This window comes from Chlorocebus sabaeus, chromosome 20 (genome assembly GCF_047675955.1).
Source record: "Chlorocebus sabaeus isolate Y175 chromosome 20, mChlSab1.0.hap1, whole genome shotgun sequence".
NCBI classification, from domain to species: domain Eukaryota; kingdom Metazoa; phylum Chordata; class Mammalia; order Primates; family Cercopithecidae; genus Chlorocebus; species Chlorocebus sabaeus.
The window spans coordinates 120976338-120991306 of NC_132923.1; the positions used below are offsets into that span (position 1 = coordinate 120976338).

Genomic DNA, 14969 nt, shown 5'->3' on the forward strand with positions numbered 1-14969 from the left:
ATTATGTTATGTGCCTGTGATGACAGAGAATTGGCCCGTTTGGTACAGGCTCAGAATCTGATGAACCTGCTATTCTGTGTTTGTCCACAGAAGTTTTGTCCTTTTCTGTAGTGGAAAGGGCACAGTTTTTACAGTATGATGGACTTGGCCTTGAATGTGGGCAGGGCAGTGCAACCTAGGTCAGCAACAAGCTCTTAAACTGTGATTTGCTCATCTGCTCAATGCGGGTGGCTGTGTTAGTCGCTCCTCCCAGGATCGCTGTGAGTACTGGTGAGGCGCATGCAAGTGTGAAACACTGTGGGTGGGGCACCACGGCAGCTCTGGCCCTTACTCCCTTCATGGCTGCTGTGGGTTAGGGTCTGTTTGCACGGGAAACAACCAGCCCGTGAGTTTCTCTTGCCAGTAACCTCCCCTGGAGTCTCAGCAGATGCAGCTGTTATTAGCGAGGCTGAGTTTCCTCTCTGCACACAGGGCACAGTTCCACCCGCAGTCTCTTACCAGGACTCACAATTTTTATTTCATTTGATTTTATTTTTTATTTTATTCAAGATAAGGTCTTGCACTGTCACCCAAGCTGGAGCGGCAGTGCCACAATCTCAGCTTACTGCAGCCTCAACCTCCCAGGCTCAAGTGATCCTTCCACCTCAGCCTCCCAAGTAGCTGGGACCATAGACACGTGCCACCACGCCTGGCTAAATTATTTTGGATTTTTTGTAGAGATGGGATCTCACCATGTTGCCCAGGCTGGTCTTCAACTCCTGAGCTCAGGCAATCCTCCTGCCTCCGTCTCCCAAAGTGCTGAGATTAGAGTCATGAGCCACCTCTCCCGGTTTACTGATAAAGCATATATATTAACATCGTAAAATATACTTCTCCACTGGGACCCCACCCCCTGTCATCACTAGCTGTGCCTCCCTCTCCATCCCATTCCGCCCACCTCCCTGGTCTTATTAGGACCAGGAGCCAGGCCACACGTAGGGGTGGTCTCCAAGTTTCTCTCAGAAGTTTGCACTTCAAAGCGGCTGGTGGGAAACCAGCCAGGGTTGCAAGCCTTCTGTTTCAAGGCTTGGCCTGGGAGCAGCTTTGCTGATTCATCGCAGCCGCAGGCGGTAGGGATTTCAGGGGCTGGAGGTCAGCCGCGCTGTTTGTTGAAGGGGAGCCCTGTGCCCCTGAGTCTCTCCTAATCCTCACTGGGCTGCTTCTGAAAACTCTGCTGTAGGACAGCACTTCTGCATCCGGATCGAGAAGCCCAGCAGTTTTCAAACATCACTGGAAACTGAGACATTGAGTCTTGATCACTGATTATCGAGCCCCAACTTAAGGCTTCGGGATCCCCAAAATATTCCACTAAAATATTCTCTTACTCATTGAGTTTTTTCCCAGTGAAGTTTTATAGAATCTTAGCTTAATCCTATTTGGAATAGGAAATATAAAATCTGATGTTGGCTTCTGCCATATGTATTTCATAGTTGGTGTTCATGTCCTATACAGTTCATGGTCATAGTTGGAAATCTTAAAGATAATACTGTAGGGAAAGTTTTAAGTGGAAAAAATCTGCTAACTGCTAGGTAAATGCCTCATTTTAATTGTCACACTGCATCTGTTATACTTTGAATGCATGGCAGTCTCATTAATGATATCATTCATTCATTTATGCAGCGTTTCTTAAGTCTTTTTTCTTTTTTCGAGATGGGGGGTCTCACTCTGTTGCCCAGGCTGGAGTGCAGTGGTGCAATCACCGCTCACTGCAGCCTCAACCTTGTGGGCTTAGGTGATCCTCCTGCCTCAGCCTCCTGAGTAGCTGGGACCACAGGCACGCACCAGCACACCTGGCTAGTTTTTGTATTTTTTTGTGGAGATGGGGTCTCGCTATGTTGCCCAGGCTGAAGCATGTATTACATCTTATCACTACAAGGGACCTTGGCAGTTAACTAATCCTAGTGAGGATACAAACCCAGGAAAAGTCAGTCACACTTGAAGAGCCTGTACTACATGGAAGTCCAGCTATATCCATTTCCAGTTCATACTTAACCTGCTTTTTTCTTTTGGCTTGAATTCTTGATCTTAAAGAGTATCATGGGCCATCTAGCCCTTCCCTTGTGATTGTCATGTTCTTCTGCCTCAATGAAAGCCTCTTTGCTTCTGCAGTCCTTGTGTCCTTTGTAGAAAGAAGGTGGCGGTTACCATCAAGTATGAAGCATTTATGCCTTTTATTCTGATTCCTGTCAAGTGGAGTAAGCATTGCAGTGTGTGGGGCCTTTTCCTTTTTTCAGGTTGAAACTTCATGGGTGCCTGGATTACTGATGAGATTTGTACATCCATTTTTGGAAGACAGGACAAGGATGACAGCATTGGGCTGTGTTTTTTCTATATATTTTTTTTCTTTTTTAAAAAATTAAAAACAATTTCAAGCCAAATGTTTTCTATAATTTATCAGCCTTGCTGGCATGGGTTTATGTGTAACGATAGAATGATGGTGGCCAGCAGTAGCTTTATGAAGAAGAAACTTTTGCCATCATCTCTATTTTACAGAAGAGGAATTGAGGTACAGAGATTCAAGTACTCCTGCCTGAGGCACTTAACTAGCTTTGGCTGGGTTCCGGGGTAGGAGTGTTTTAACTGGGTCCTGGGAGTAGCACGCCCCCCACAGTTGCATGCTGAACTGTGTGTGGGTGTGTCTCAGGGAGAAGGACTTCAGTTTCATCGCACTGTCAGGGGCTTCCTCTGTATTTGAACACGAGAGCACCAGCTGCTGTGCTAGGGGCGTCCCCTCAAGGAATTTTTGCTCATATTGTTTTCCTGAGTAATACATTGATTCTCTGTGCACATTACCATAATTTTCCATTTCCCTCATGAGAAATTTTTTCCTTTGAGAAGTTTTCAGTCACCAGGTCTTGTAGAAAATGTCTTAAAGATTTTATGGTAGATAGAAATAAAGGACTTAGGTCTCTGACTTTGCAGCCTTTTATTTTCTTTCTTTCCTGTCTTTTTTATTTTTACTTTTTGACAGAGTTTTGCTCTGTTGCCTATGCTGGAGTGCAGTGGTATGATCATAGCTCGCTGTACCCTCAAAACTCCTGGGCTCAGGTGATCTGCCTACCTCAGCCTCCCAGATAGCTGGAACCTCCCTCCTTCCCTCCCTCCCTCTCCTCCCTCCTTCCCTCCATCTCCTCTCTCCTTCCCTCCATCTCCTCTCTCCCTCTCCTCCCTCCTTCCCTTCCCGCTTCCTTCCTTCTTTCCTTCCTCCCCTCCTCTTTTTCTCTCCATTCTTCTTCAGCTTTCTCAGTTTTAATTTTTTAATAGATAGTGTTTACAAGTGGTGAACAATACAGAAAGGATATATAGTGAAAAGTTCAGCTCCTTCCCCACTTCCCCTGCTCCCCTGAGGGGCTTCTCATTACCAGTTTCATGTATACCCTACAGAAATGTGGATGTTGTCTTTTAAAAATAAGTAAGATGTATACATTCTTAGCCTGGGCTTATAGTTTTGGACAAATGGCATGGCCCACCTTCCACTGGGAAGGGTCACATACTAAATTTTAAGAGACTTTGAGCTACTCCAAGAAGAGGTGCTTAAAACTTTTAGAGGATTTAACAGTATTTAGTGGGAGGGTCATTTGTGCAGGCTGCCAGAAAGAATCATGTATAAGTGTGTGTCGGATTCTTGGCACCAGCTAAACCCTTCTAGGGCCACCTGGGGGTGATATCATCCCATTTTTCCCATCCCAAGGATCCAGCCCAGTGAGACTTCATCTCCCCTTTTGAAGTTGCAGTGTGGCTCCTGACTGCCAAAGTTGTCACTGAGTCCTGGTGTGGTGGTCCCAGCCCAAGTGCCTAGTCCCGGGCTGGCCCTCCAGCTGTGTTTCCCATCACTTTGTCCCCACCTTCCTCTTGTGTGCTGGGGCATGATCCCCCTTCTCCCCCTGGCCCCTCAGCTGTCATTGCTTATGCTGTCCCCTGCCCAAACGTCTTTCTTGCCTTTGTCTGTCTTTAGGTGTGGTCACATCCTCCCAGGCTGGCACTCGGCAGCACCCATTCAGCACTCATCACACTGTCCTTCTTCCCCAGTGAAGGTCGAGGGGCTGGGGCTCAGAGCCAGCCTTATCCAAGGGCCCCTGGCACTTCGCAGTGGACTTTGAAGTAAACGTCTACTCCACCATCCCCTCAGCCCACCAATTATGGAGATTGGACCCCCGAATCCTTCTATATTGAACTTGAGTTCCCAGGCCTTCTGCCCTAAGCTGCACCATAACAAAGGCCTGACGGTAGAAGCCTGCAGCCAGAGAGAAGCAACACCTGTGCACTTTTTTTTGTCGTACTGGACCAGGCTGCGGCTCTGTTGGCTTCCGTCAGCTGCCCTCCCAAGGCTTTGGCCAGCTGCTGTCCTCTTTGGCAGGAGCCCTGTGCTGCCCTGGTACGGAGAGGCCACTTGGGATCATCTGGTTTGTTTTTGTTTTATTAGTTCATCATTTCCCTTTTGTTTTAACTGTGTATCAGTCACAGAGCTGTGTTAGAGAAGTAATATCTAATTCCACTTTTGCCAATATTTGGGCAACACTTCCTATCTGCTTGTTGTCTCATTGAACACTCGTATTTATGGTGGTTTTCCTGTTTTACAGGTGAGCAGTTTAAAACTCAGAGATGCTTGCCTGAGGTCACTGTGTTAAGTTTGGAGCTGGGATTCTGAGTCCAGTGGTTTCTTCTCTTGTTTATCCAATACCTGCTTCCATGGATATCTTGTTCCACCTTGTGGCTTTAATTACCGTCTCTACAAGATGTCTTGAGACGTCTCTACAAGACATCTCAGCTGTAACTGGCCAGAACAGAACTCCGATTCCCCCCACAGAATCTCCTCCTGCCACCCCTCCTCCTGTCTGGAAGCGGCACCGCCACTGGGCCAGTGTCTCCGGGCACAGATCTTAGTATCATCCTTGACTCCTTTCCTTCTGTCACAACACACATCTGCTTGATCAGCTCTGCCAAAACATATTCCTAATCTAACCGCTTCTCGCCTGTTTCCTACCTCCTTGATGAGGCCACTGCTATCTCTTCTCTACTGTAGTAGCCTAACTGGGGCCCCCACTAAGCCTTCTTGCCGTCTGTCTGTGCGCTGCAGTCAGAGGGGCCTTTTAGGAACCTCACTCTTCTGCTCTTTTCTGTCACTCTTCGTCACTCCCAAGGCATCCCAGTGCACTCAGAAGAAATCCAGAGTCCGCTGTGTCCCTGTGAGCCTGGGGGAGCTCAGCCCCCGCTGCTCTCATTCTTGTGCACATACACTGGCCAGACACACCGGCCGCTGTGCCACACACCTCCTCCTCTCCACACACACCGGCCGCTGTGCCACACACTTCCTCCTCTCCACACACACCGGCCCCTGTGCCAAGGTCATGGCCGCCTCAGGGATTTTGCATCTGCTCTTCCTCATGTCTGTGATGGTCCCTGGCATACGTGGCCTGGCTCACTCTTACACCTCATTCAGGTCTTTGCTTAAATGCCACCTCCTCTGAGGTCCCCCTTGCCTCCTTTCTCTTTGTTTCCTTTTTTTTTTTTTTGAGAAGGAGTCTCTCACTGTCACCCAGGCTGGAATACAGTGGCGCGATCTCAGCTCACTGCAACCTCAGCCTCCCAGGTTCAAGCAATTCTCCTGCCTCAGCCTCTTGAGTAGCTGGGATCACAGGCACCCACCACCATGCCTAGCTAATTTTTTGTATTTTTAGTAGAGATGGGGTTTCACTACGTTGGCCAGGCTGGTCTTGAACTCCTGACCTCATGATCCACCCGCCTCAGCCTCCCAAAGTGCTGGGATTACAGGCGTGAGCCACTGCACCCGGCCGCCTCCTTTCTTAAATAGTAAACAGCCCCTGCCTCTCGATCTGCTCAGCTTGCTTTAGTTTCTCCACAGCACTTGGTAGCTGCCATTGTATATTATACCCATTTATTACCTGTCTTCCCCACTCGGTTCGAAGCTCTAACATAGTACCTAGGACAAACACAAGGTAGACTCATTAGACGTTTGTGAAATTCATTAGTCTTCTCCCTATATGTGTCTGTTTCCTAATTTATAGGCTGAGCACCCCTAAAGGGCAATTAATAATGATGAGCCGATGAGCAGCTGTATCACCCACTGATTTTCTCTATATTGGGGAAATTTCTTATCTATGTACATAGAATTGTTGCTCAAATGCCTTTGTGATTGATAGAATGGGCATTCACTTTTTCATAGTGGCTTCTGTCTATTTTCTCAGTTAACAAGTTGTACCAGAAGTACAGCTGTCATTTCATAAGGGTCTAGGAAATACTCTGACATTGAGTTAGTCATTCTCAAAAAGGCCAGGGATCTCTGCTCTCAGCAGGCCTATTCCCCATTTGATCTGTAACTACTTGAGAGCAGGGTTCTGGGTAACGTGCTATAAACAGCTGTAAGGAAGAAATAAGGAGCCCCACCTTGCAGTGAGTTTATTAAACTGGTAGGAGAGAGGGGGTGACACATTGTGTCATTTAAGGCAGTGTCAGTGCCCTTGCTTGACACTCAAAGTGTTTGTGGCTAATGGGTGTGTGTGCCTCGGGGAATGATCAGGTGCTGCCCAAGTCCCACATGTCGTGATTTTGTCTTTTTGGCAGGAAGGCCCCTTAATTTACCCTGTGTTGAGCTTTACAAGTCCCTGGAGCGCATACCAGCGTAGTGGATTCTAAGCTGGCCTGGGCTGCTGGAATCCTGGACAGCTCTTTTTCAGGGCCTGCCAGCCTTCCCTTTCATGCATAGCCCTAGAGCACTGGGGTCCATCAGGGATCAGGCAGGGGGGTGTCTGCCCCCCCAAAAGTGTGGCTAAACTTTTGTTGTTGATGTTGATAGGGTCTCCCTCTGTCACCTAGGCTGGAGTGCCGTGGTGCAGTCATAGCTCACGTCCAGCTAATATTTTAATTTTTATTTTGTAGAGATGGGGTCTCACTATGTTGCCCAGGCTGGTCTCAAGTTTCTGGCCTCAAGTGATCCTCCAGCCTCGGCTTCCCCAAGTACTAGAATTACAGGTGTGAGCCATTGAACCTGGCCTAAATCTGAAAGGTAGCAGTAGTTGTATAGTTTGAAAAGCAAAGTCAGCATTGTAATTTCATTTTATATTTACACATTTTTAAGATTTTTAAAAATCTGTTTTTTTTTTTTTTTAGTCATACGTACAAACTTCTGAAAATACTACTGAACCTTGGCTGTTGGGAGTGTGTAGAGATAGCAGTGATTCTTTTTTTTTTTTTTTTTTTTTTTTTTTTGAGACGGAGTCTCGCTCTGTCGCCCAGGCTGGAGTGCAGTGGCGCAATCTCGGCTCACTGCAAGCTCCGCCTCCCGGGTTCACGCCATTCTCCTACCTCAGCCTCCCGAGTAGCTGGGACTACAGGCGCCCGCCACTGCGCCCGGCTAATTTTTTTTTCTATTTTTTAGTAGAGACGGGGTTTCACCATGGTCTCGATCTCCTGACCTTGTGATCCGCCCGCCTCGGCCTCCCAAAGTGCTGGGATTACAGGCGTGAGCCACCGCGCCCGGCCGATAGCAGTGATTCTTAAGCTCGGAATGGGCACTCTCCAGCGGAAATATCAGAATTGGGTTGTCGAGAGGGGCCAAGATTTGTATGTTTATCTAAAGGAGAAAGTGATTTTAGAAGTTTGAGAAATCCAATCTTAATACAAGAAGAGTGTTTGCTGGGTGAGGAGGAAAGTGCCAGCAGGGTTGGTTTTGTTCATCTTTGCTTTTCTGCCATCCCTTGCACTCAAAGGAATGTGTTGTCAAACTGGGGTGGTTGGTGGGGTTGGACAGGTAGGTTTCATGCTCACAAGCCTGGCCTGGTATGAACTTCCATTTTCTTGAAAGTTTTCATTTGTTTGTTTGTTTGTTTGTTTGTTTTTGGAGACAGAGTCTCACTCTGTCACCCAGGCTGGAGTGCAGTGGTGCGATCTTGGCTCACTGTTACCTCCGCTTCCCGGGTTCAAGTGATTCTCCTGCCTCAGCCTTTTGAGTAGCTGGGACTATAGACGCGCATCACCACACCTGGCTAATTTTTGTATTTTTAGTAGAAATGGGGTTTTGCCATGTTGGCCAGGCTGGCCTCAAACTCCTGACCTCAAGTGATCCACCAGCCTCGGCCTCCCAAAGTGCTGGGATTATAGGCATGAGCCACTGCGCCTGGTGAGAAGTTTTTTATTTGTTTCTTTGAGACAGGGTCTTGCTCCATCGCCCAGGCTGGAGTGCAGTGGCACAATCACAGCTCACTGCAGCCTCGACCTCCTAGGCTTAATCTATCCTCCTGTCTCAGCCTCCTGAGTAGCTGGTACCACAGGTGTGTGCCACCATACTCAGGTAGTTTTAAAATTTCTTTTGTAGAGACAGGGTTGTACCATGTTGCCTAGGCTGGTCTCAAACCTCCCACAGTCCTCCTGCCTTGGCCTCCTAAAGTGCTGGGATTACAGGCATGGGCCATTGTACCTGGCTCCTTTGGAAGTTTATGTTGATCCACCTGTATTTCTAGAAAATCAAGAATGCTGAGCAACTGGAAGCCAAATGGTGATCCTCTCACGTGCCCGTAGGTTCCTCAAGCACCTGGACACGAGATGGCTCATGACAAGGCTCATAGCTGGGTGCAGCTTATTCTGGGAGCTGGGGACTCTTGTTTGTGAAGATCAGTGTCTCCCTGTGGTAGGCCAGTTGCTTCCTGGCTGAATGGCTTCCCTCTGTGGCAGTGTGGAAACCCTGCAGGTAGTTTAGTGCACACTAATAACCTGGGTAACATTTCATGTTTGACAGGTGTCCATTTGACTCTGAGATGGAGCTGTGCTCTCTGGGGCCACTTAGCGCTCTGGGCCTGCACTCCAGCCTTCACCTGGGAGCACCCTTGGGGTTTAACAGAACAGTTGTTCAATATAAAGTGCCTCCTGGCAGAGACAATAGCTCTAGATATCTCTCCACTCAGTGCCCCTCCCGTCACTTCCTCCCTCTCTTCATGCTAATTGTACTCTGGGATTTTTCCAGATTGCATTTAGGAGTAATGGGTTATGATTACAACCTTTTAACAAGGTCAAGTCACCACATAGTTTTCAAACACACCCAGTATGCCCAGCGTAAAGGGGTATATAGAAACCATCTGATATAGTCTTTGGCCTAAAAAAACAGAACTATCATGTGCATCTGTGCTTCCTGGTCACAGTAGTTTGCTGCATGCTCACGATGTGCCGGGCACTGTACGGGACCTTGACATATGTTACTTAATTTAATCCTGTCACAAAGGAAGTCATACCATTAGCCCCATTGGCCATTGGAGAAGCTTTGCTGGAGATCACCTGCGAGTGGCTGGTGGAACCCGGATCCAGATCCTGCTTGGCCTGTCCCAGGAGGCTCTGCTGCTTCCACGGGGCTCAGCTGCCACTGGAATCCCTGCGTCGTGGAGGCAGCAATGTTGAACTTGGCACCAGAGTGGATTTCATGGCCCAAACAGAAACCTTTCTTACTCAGCAGCCTATGGTGCTTTGGAATTGCAAGACAGATGCAATGGGTTGTGCTTTCTGGGGCCAGCCCTTCTGAATCCCACCCACAGGAGCCTTGGTGGCTCTCTTAGCTCCTCTGACCCTCGCTGCCATGCTGGGTCTCAAGGCAGCCCTGGTGAGCATGGCCGGGAGTGTGGTTGGGAGCACCTCAGCCTTGGCCTGCACACTCCGTGCCATGACTGGATCAAATCTGGCAACTGAATCTCACTTTTTCTTACTAAAATTTTTGAAAAATGACTGGGTGCAGTGGCTCACACCTGTAATCCCAGCACTTTAGAAGGCCAAGGTAGGCAGATTGCTTGAGCTCAGGAGTTTGAGACCAGCCTGGGCAACATGGTAAAATCCTGCCTTTACAAAAAAGTAATGATTTTTTTAAAAAAATTGAAATAGTTTTCATGTAAATGTACACAAAATATACACGTTTAGTTTAAGTAATAAATCCAGGGGCCTCCAAGTAAAGAAAGAAAACTTTTCCAGGATCTCAGAAGTCCCCTGCTTACCCTCCCCCGTCCAGGGAGAACCGTCATCCTGAACCTTTGGCTTAATCACTTCCTTTTCTTTATAGTTTTACCGTCTGTCTCCTATCTCTTGCTGCACAGCACACCACCCCAAAACCCAGTGGCATAAGTCATCAGTGAGTCAGTGTTTCTTACAGTTTTATGGATGAACGGGCAGTCGTTTGCTCCGAGGGGTTGGTTGAGGCCGTGCGTGCAGCAGCGAGCAGCTGGGCTGGGAGGTCCAGGAAAGTGTGTCCCTCGCCACAGAGTGTTGGTGCTGTCAGAGGCCTCTCTGCTTTTCTCCGCGTGCCCTCTCCCCAGAGCCCCTCCATGTGTTTCCCACTCACACGGGAGCCTGGACTTTCCTCCAGCTTGGTGACTAGGTTCCCAGAAGCCAGAGCAGGATCTTCCAGGCTTCTTTAGGTTTAGATCTGGAATTGGCACAGTCCCTGCATCCTGATAGTCAGAGTCGTCATTGGGCCATCCAGATTCCAATGGAAGGGAAAGAGACACCGTCTCTCCATGGGAGGCTTGGTGGCCCTGGCAGGGGAAGAATTGCTGGCCATCCTGAGAGGGGCCCTACATGGTCCACGTCCGTTCCGCTGTGTCAGTGTGCTTGTCCAGACTCACACTGCAGGTGTCCTCAGTGCCTCACTTTTTTGTTCCTCAGTGAATTCCTTGTGAGGGAACCCAGGGCTCTGTGTCCAGCTAAGCTTTGGGTCATCAGGACAGCATCCTGATGTTGTCTGACACCCGAGGTCAGGGAGAAAAACTGAGTGACTGGAGGTGTTCAGAAAAGGTGCCCGATTGCAGCCAAGACGTTGTGAGGGGGTGGTCAGGTCAGTCTGCATCTAAAGTGAGGACTCTGGGCTGCTGGGCTCTGTGGTCTTGTTCTGTTGGCGTTTTCTGTGGGTCTGAGGTTTTCGGATCTTCCTTAGAAGTCGCTTTAACTAGTGCTCGTATTTATCGCCCATCACGCAAGATGAAGTAGAGACCACAGACCTTGACACTTGTGCTTGAGCGATGGTCACCGTATTCCAACGGTGGGGTGGGGGCAGGCTGCCTGCTGGGAACAGTATTTCTTCACCGTCTGTGCCCACACAGGTGATGGGGAGCAGCTGGCTGTTGATCTGATTACTGTGGTTAACGTCTCCTCAGACAGCACCTCCTAGCATGTGCTTAGGAGGCGATATGCTCCTAGGACCTGCACGCCCCTTCGCTCCCAGACCCTTTTCCTGTGTCCGTCCAAGCTTGGCCATCCTGCTGGGTTCCTGTGGCTGAGGAACAGATAAGGGAGGAACTAGGACACAGGCTGGTGATCCCTCTAGAGCAGTTCGAGTGGGTTGGAGGTGGAGGACTGCCTAGTTCTAGCTCAGCCCCTCTGAGGGAAGGACCCAGCTGGCCATACCTCCCATCTCACCACAGGCCTTGAGAGAGGGGCTGTTCAAGCTTCCTGGCTGGGGAACAGCCTGGGGGACCCTGAGCTCCACTTGCCCCATGAGGGTGGGGCTCGGGTTGTAAAGTCCACGGTGACACAGTTCTGCGGGTGACACCATTTAGCACTTGGTCCGCCCCCTCCTGGCCCCCTGGAGCTGCTCTTGCACCCCTGGGAGGCCAGTCCCAGATCGTACTGGTAAGTGCATTTCAGCTGCCGCTGATCTCTCTGTGGGTACATGGCCCCTCCCTCCCTCCCTCTCTCCCTTCCTTCTTTCCCCTCTCCTTTCCTTCCCTTACTTTGCCCATCTTCACTTCTTCCTCCCTACCTCTTATCATTTCTCCTGTTTTCTTCCCTTTTGGTGCATGTCTCTGTTGGAGCAGCTTCAGAGGATTACAGACGCCTCTGTTTCTCCTCCTAACACCATGTGTGGGAGGAGCCCACTTCTGGGTGGGCAGCTTGCATTGGAGAAGTCAACGTTGCTCATGGGCACACAGCTGCTCTCTTCACGGGTGGTGGTATGTCCTCAGGGCCTTTACTATTTTATTATCTAGCGAATGTGTCTTATCTAATCTGTTGAGCTTATCCATCCTTCCATCCCTCCATCCAGTCCCAGGATAGCTGTATGGCTGGGCGGGGCTGTGCTTGCCAGGAAGCCCCAGGGCACCTGGCCACAGGGAGGCTCATCCCAGACTCTGGCCCAGACAGGCGGATTGATCCTGTCCCTCCCCTTGGCCAGGAGTCTTCTCACTTGTCTCTTCCTGGCAGGTCAGATGGTTTTCCTGCTAGAGGGTTGTCTGTACCTCTGGGGGTTCAGCTGATGCTCCCCAGGTTGTTTTAGCACCTGGATGGCTTAAGTTTCAGGTTGGCTCCTGGGGAAGGTGAGGAAGCCGGGCACACAGCCAGGAGAGAAGGGTTGGGCCTCACTTGCAAGTTCCAGATGGGCTGCTTCTGAAGCCAGTTGAGGATTTTGCCCTGTGTGGGCCCTGGTATTCCCCTCTTCTGCACTTGGGGCTCCTGGGTATGTAGGGGGTGACTAGCAATTGAGGCCCCGGGCTTGCCACCCACACACCTGTGTGCTTGTATGACCTTTTCCACAGCCAGGAGAAGACAGCTCTAGGGTTGATGTGGCCTGGGCCCACCTCGCCCCTACCTTTGGTTCCTTCTGCACCCACATTGCCCTTTGTGCCCTTGAGGTCTTGATCCACAAGCTGGACATTGGTGCCTCCCCACGTCCAGTGCATAGGAGCAGCGCAGCCACGATTCTCCCTTGTGTTCCTTCAGGTCACAGATGGGAACCTGCTGCTTCCAGGGACTGAGGACAGGAAAGAAAGGCCTCTATGCTATGCTCTAGGTGGCCGTGTGCTGCTGCCAGCCACTTGGCTTTGGTGCGGGGCCAGCTGCCCCAGGACCTTACCTCCTGATTTCGGGGCTGGCCCTGACTCTCCAGTGCTTACATTTAGGGCTCTAGCTGCAGCCATTTAGGAATGTCAGAGAGAGCCGAAGCCGGGGCGGAGATGTGTAGGGGGAGGGAACGGCCGTTTCTGGGTCTCCGGCAGCAGCCGCAGTGCTGAACTTGTGGCTCGAAGGCTGGTTCGCTGTGGCTCATGCCTGTTGCCACTGCCATGCTCCCCGTTATTTGTTGCATCACTTCCCCCCCTCAGCAGATACCCCCACTTGTGAAAAGTTTCCAGACATCACATGCTAGAGGGCCTTGGCGCCCTTCAAGGCCGACCTGTGCTGGTGTGAGGGGTGTGGCTTCCTCTGCGACTCATCACAGCCCGACAGCCATGCATGGCCACGGCAGCTTCAGAGCTGCCGCGGTGATTCACCCCCAAGATGCTGATGTCTGGGGAGTGCCCAAGCTGGGGCAGAGCTGCCAAAACCGGGGGCAGAGAGCCTCAAAGTGTCCCTCTCAGCTGCCCAGAAGCAGGGGTCCAGCCCTGTGCCAACTCAGGCCTCAGAGAAGAGGAGGAGTAGGCAGAGAACTCACTGCCCCTTAGCAGATCCTGGGCCAGGGCGTGACAGCCGTGCCCAGTTGAATATGTCTAATGTGGCCCCAGACAGTGGGTGTTGATTTTTCTGTTCAAACATTCTGAAATGGGTTCTTTCTAGAAAAGAGGGCCTGCTTATTTTCCCTAGACAATTGCTGATGTTGACGCCGACTCTGGGTGGTGGTGAGGCGGGAGGGAGAGCTGTTTTAGATAGTTACTTAGTCACGGCTTGTGCAGTTCAAGGCTGCTCGGCACCAGGCCATGGAATTTTCCTGAGCATTTTCACTTGTGGGATTTCCAGGCATTAAGTGAGGCCCTTGACAGAGAAGTTGTGGCCAGGTCAGCAGCTCTTGGTGTCAGGATCAAAGTTGTTTCTCCTGGGATGGCCACCAGGACACAGGTTTCTAGAGTCAGAAGACTGCAACTCCAGGTAGTTCCCAAGAGTCGGAAAGAGAGGGAGAGCTAGGCTTTGGCGGGGGATGGGGTATGCGCAGAGCTTGAGAGGGGCCAAGTTCTGCAACGCTGGCTGATGAAACACCGTCTTGTCTTCACCTGTCCATGAGAGAATGAGAAAAATAACAAGATAGGAAAGTTTTCTTAAAGAAATCAATGGAAACATCTGTCCTTTATTCTGAGATTGTCATGCATTCTTTTAGTAACAAATGTTAAAGTGACCATGTCTTCATTTTTGAAATGATGACACATTTCAGTGTTCTGTGTTTGTTCCCTTTTTTGACTTTTTCATGTCATTACCAGGCTGGATACGGAGGCAGCTGCCTCGTGTTGGTGCCCCAGTGCTTTTTGGTTTGGGCCACTTTTCCTGGCCAGTAAACCCAGGAATCCAGGAACCACCAGTTGGTTGAGTTGGGTTTGCAGGGGGTATCTGGAGTGAATTGCCCTTTTGTGGCAGAAATGCCCTCACTTGTTTTAATTCTGTCTTCTCCATGGTACTTGCCTGGGAGTTTGGGAATGACTGAGTGTGTCTGAGGTCCTTTCTCCATGCTAACCCCAACACCCTTTGGCTTTCTGCAGCCATGGACTTTCCCCAGCACAGCCAGCACGTCTTGGAACAGCTGAACCAGCAGCGGCAGCTGGGGCTTCTCTGTGACTGCACCTTTGTGGTGGACGGTGTTCACTTTAAGGCTCATAAAGCAGTGCTGGCGGCCTGCAGCGAGTACTTCAAGATGCTCTTTGTGGACCAGAAGGACGTGGTGCACCTGGACATCAGTAACGCGGCAGGTACCCCGTCAGGGCTGGGGCTGAGCTTGCTGAGGGCCAGAAGCTATGGCTGGCCCTGTGCCATGCTAGACCCTCCAGGGGCAGCACCTGCAGGCTGTGGGATGCAACAGGCCTCCCGCACAGGCTTCAGGCCATGAGCATGTCAGTACTAAGTTCCTCCCACCTTTCGGGGATGTGTCTTGATTGGGAGTGGAGTGGTAAGGGGGGAACTGGCAGGAAAGGCTCATGATGAGGTCTAGGCTGCAGTGAACACAGGAAAAGCCTCATAGGGAAGGG

General features: G+C 50.3%; 1 protein-coding gene across 6 annotated transcripts in view; it reads left to right on the forward strand.

Moving 5' to 3' along the window:
• Positions 1 to 14969, forward strand: part of ZBTB17 (zinc finger and BTB domain containing 17) — a 34776-nt gene that overhangs the window by 13605 nt on the left and 6202 nt on the right. For 3 of the 6 annotated variants that reach the window (XM_007980405.3, XM_007980408.3, XM_073007814.1), the window contains one exon: positions 14487 to 14693. In XM_007980405.3, coding sequence (XP_007978596.1) covers positions 14489 to 14693 — 205 coding nt within the window. In that variant the 5' untranslated portion in view covers positions 14487 to 14488. Of the gene's footprint in view, positions 1 to 13775; positions 13885 to 14486; positions 14694 to 14969 lie in introns of those variants that run through there. The other 3 variants (XM_007980409.3, XM_007980410.3, XM_007980406.3) reach the window with 2 other exon arrangements.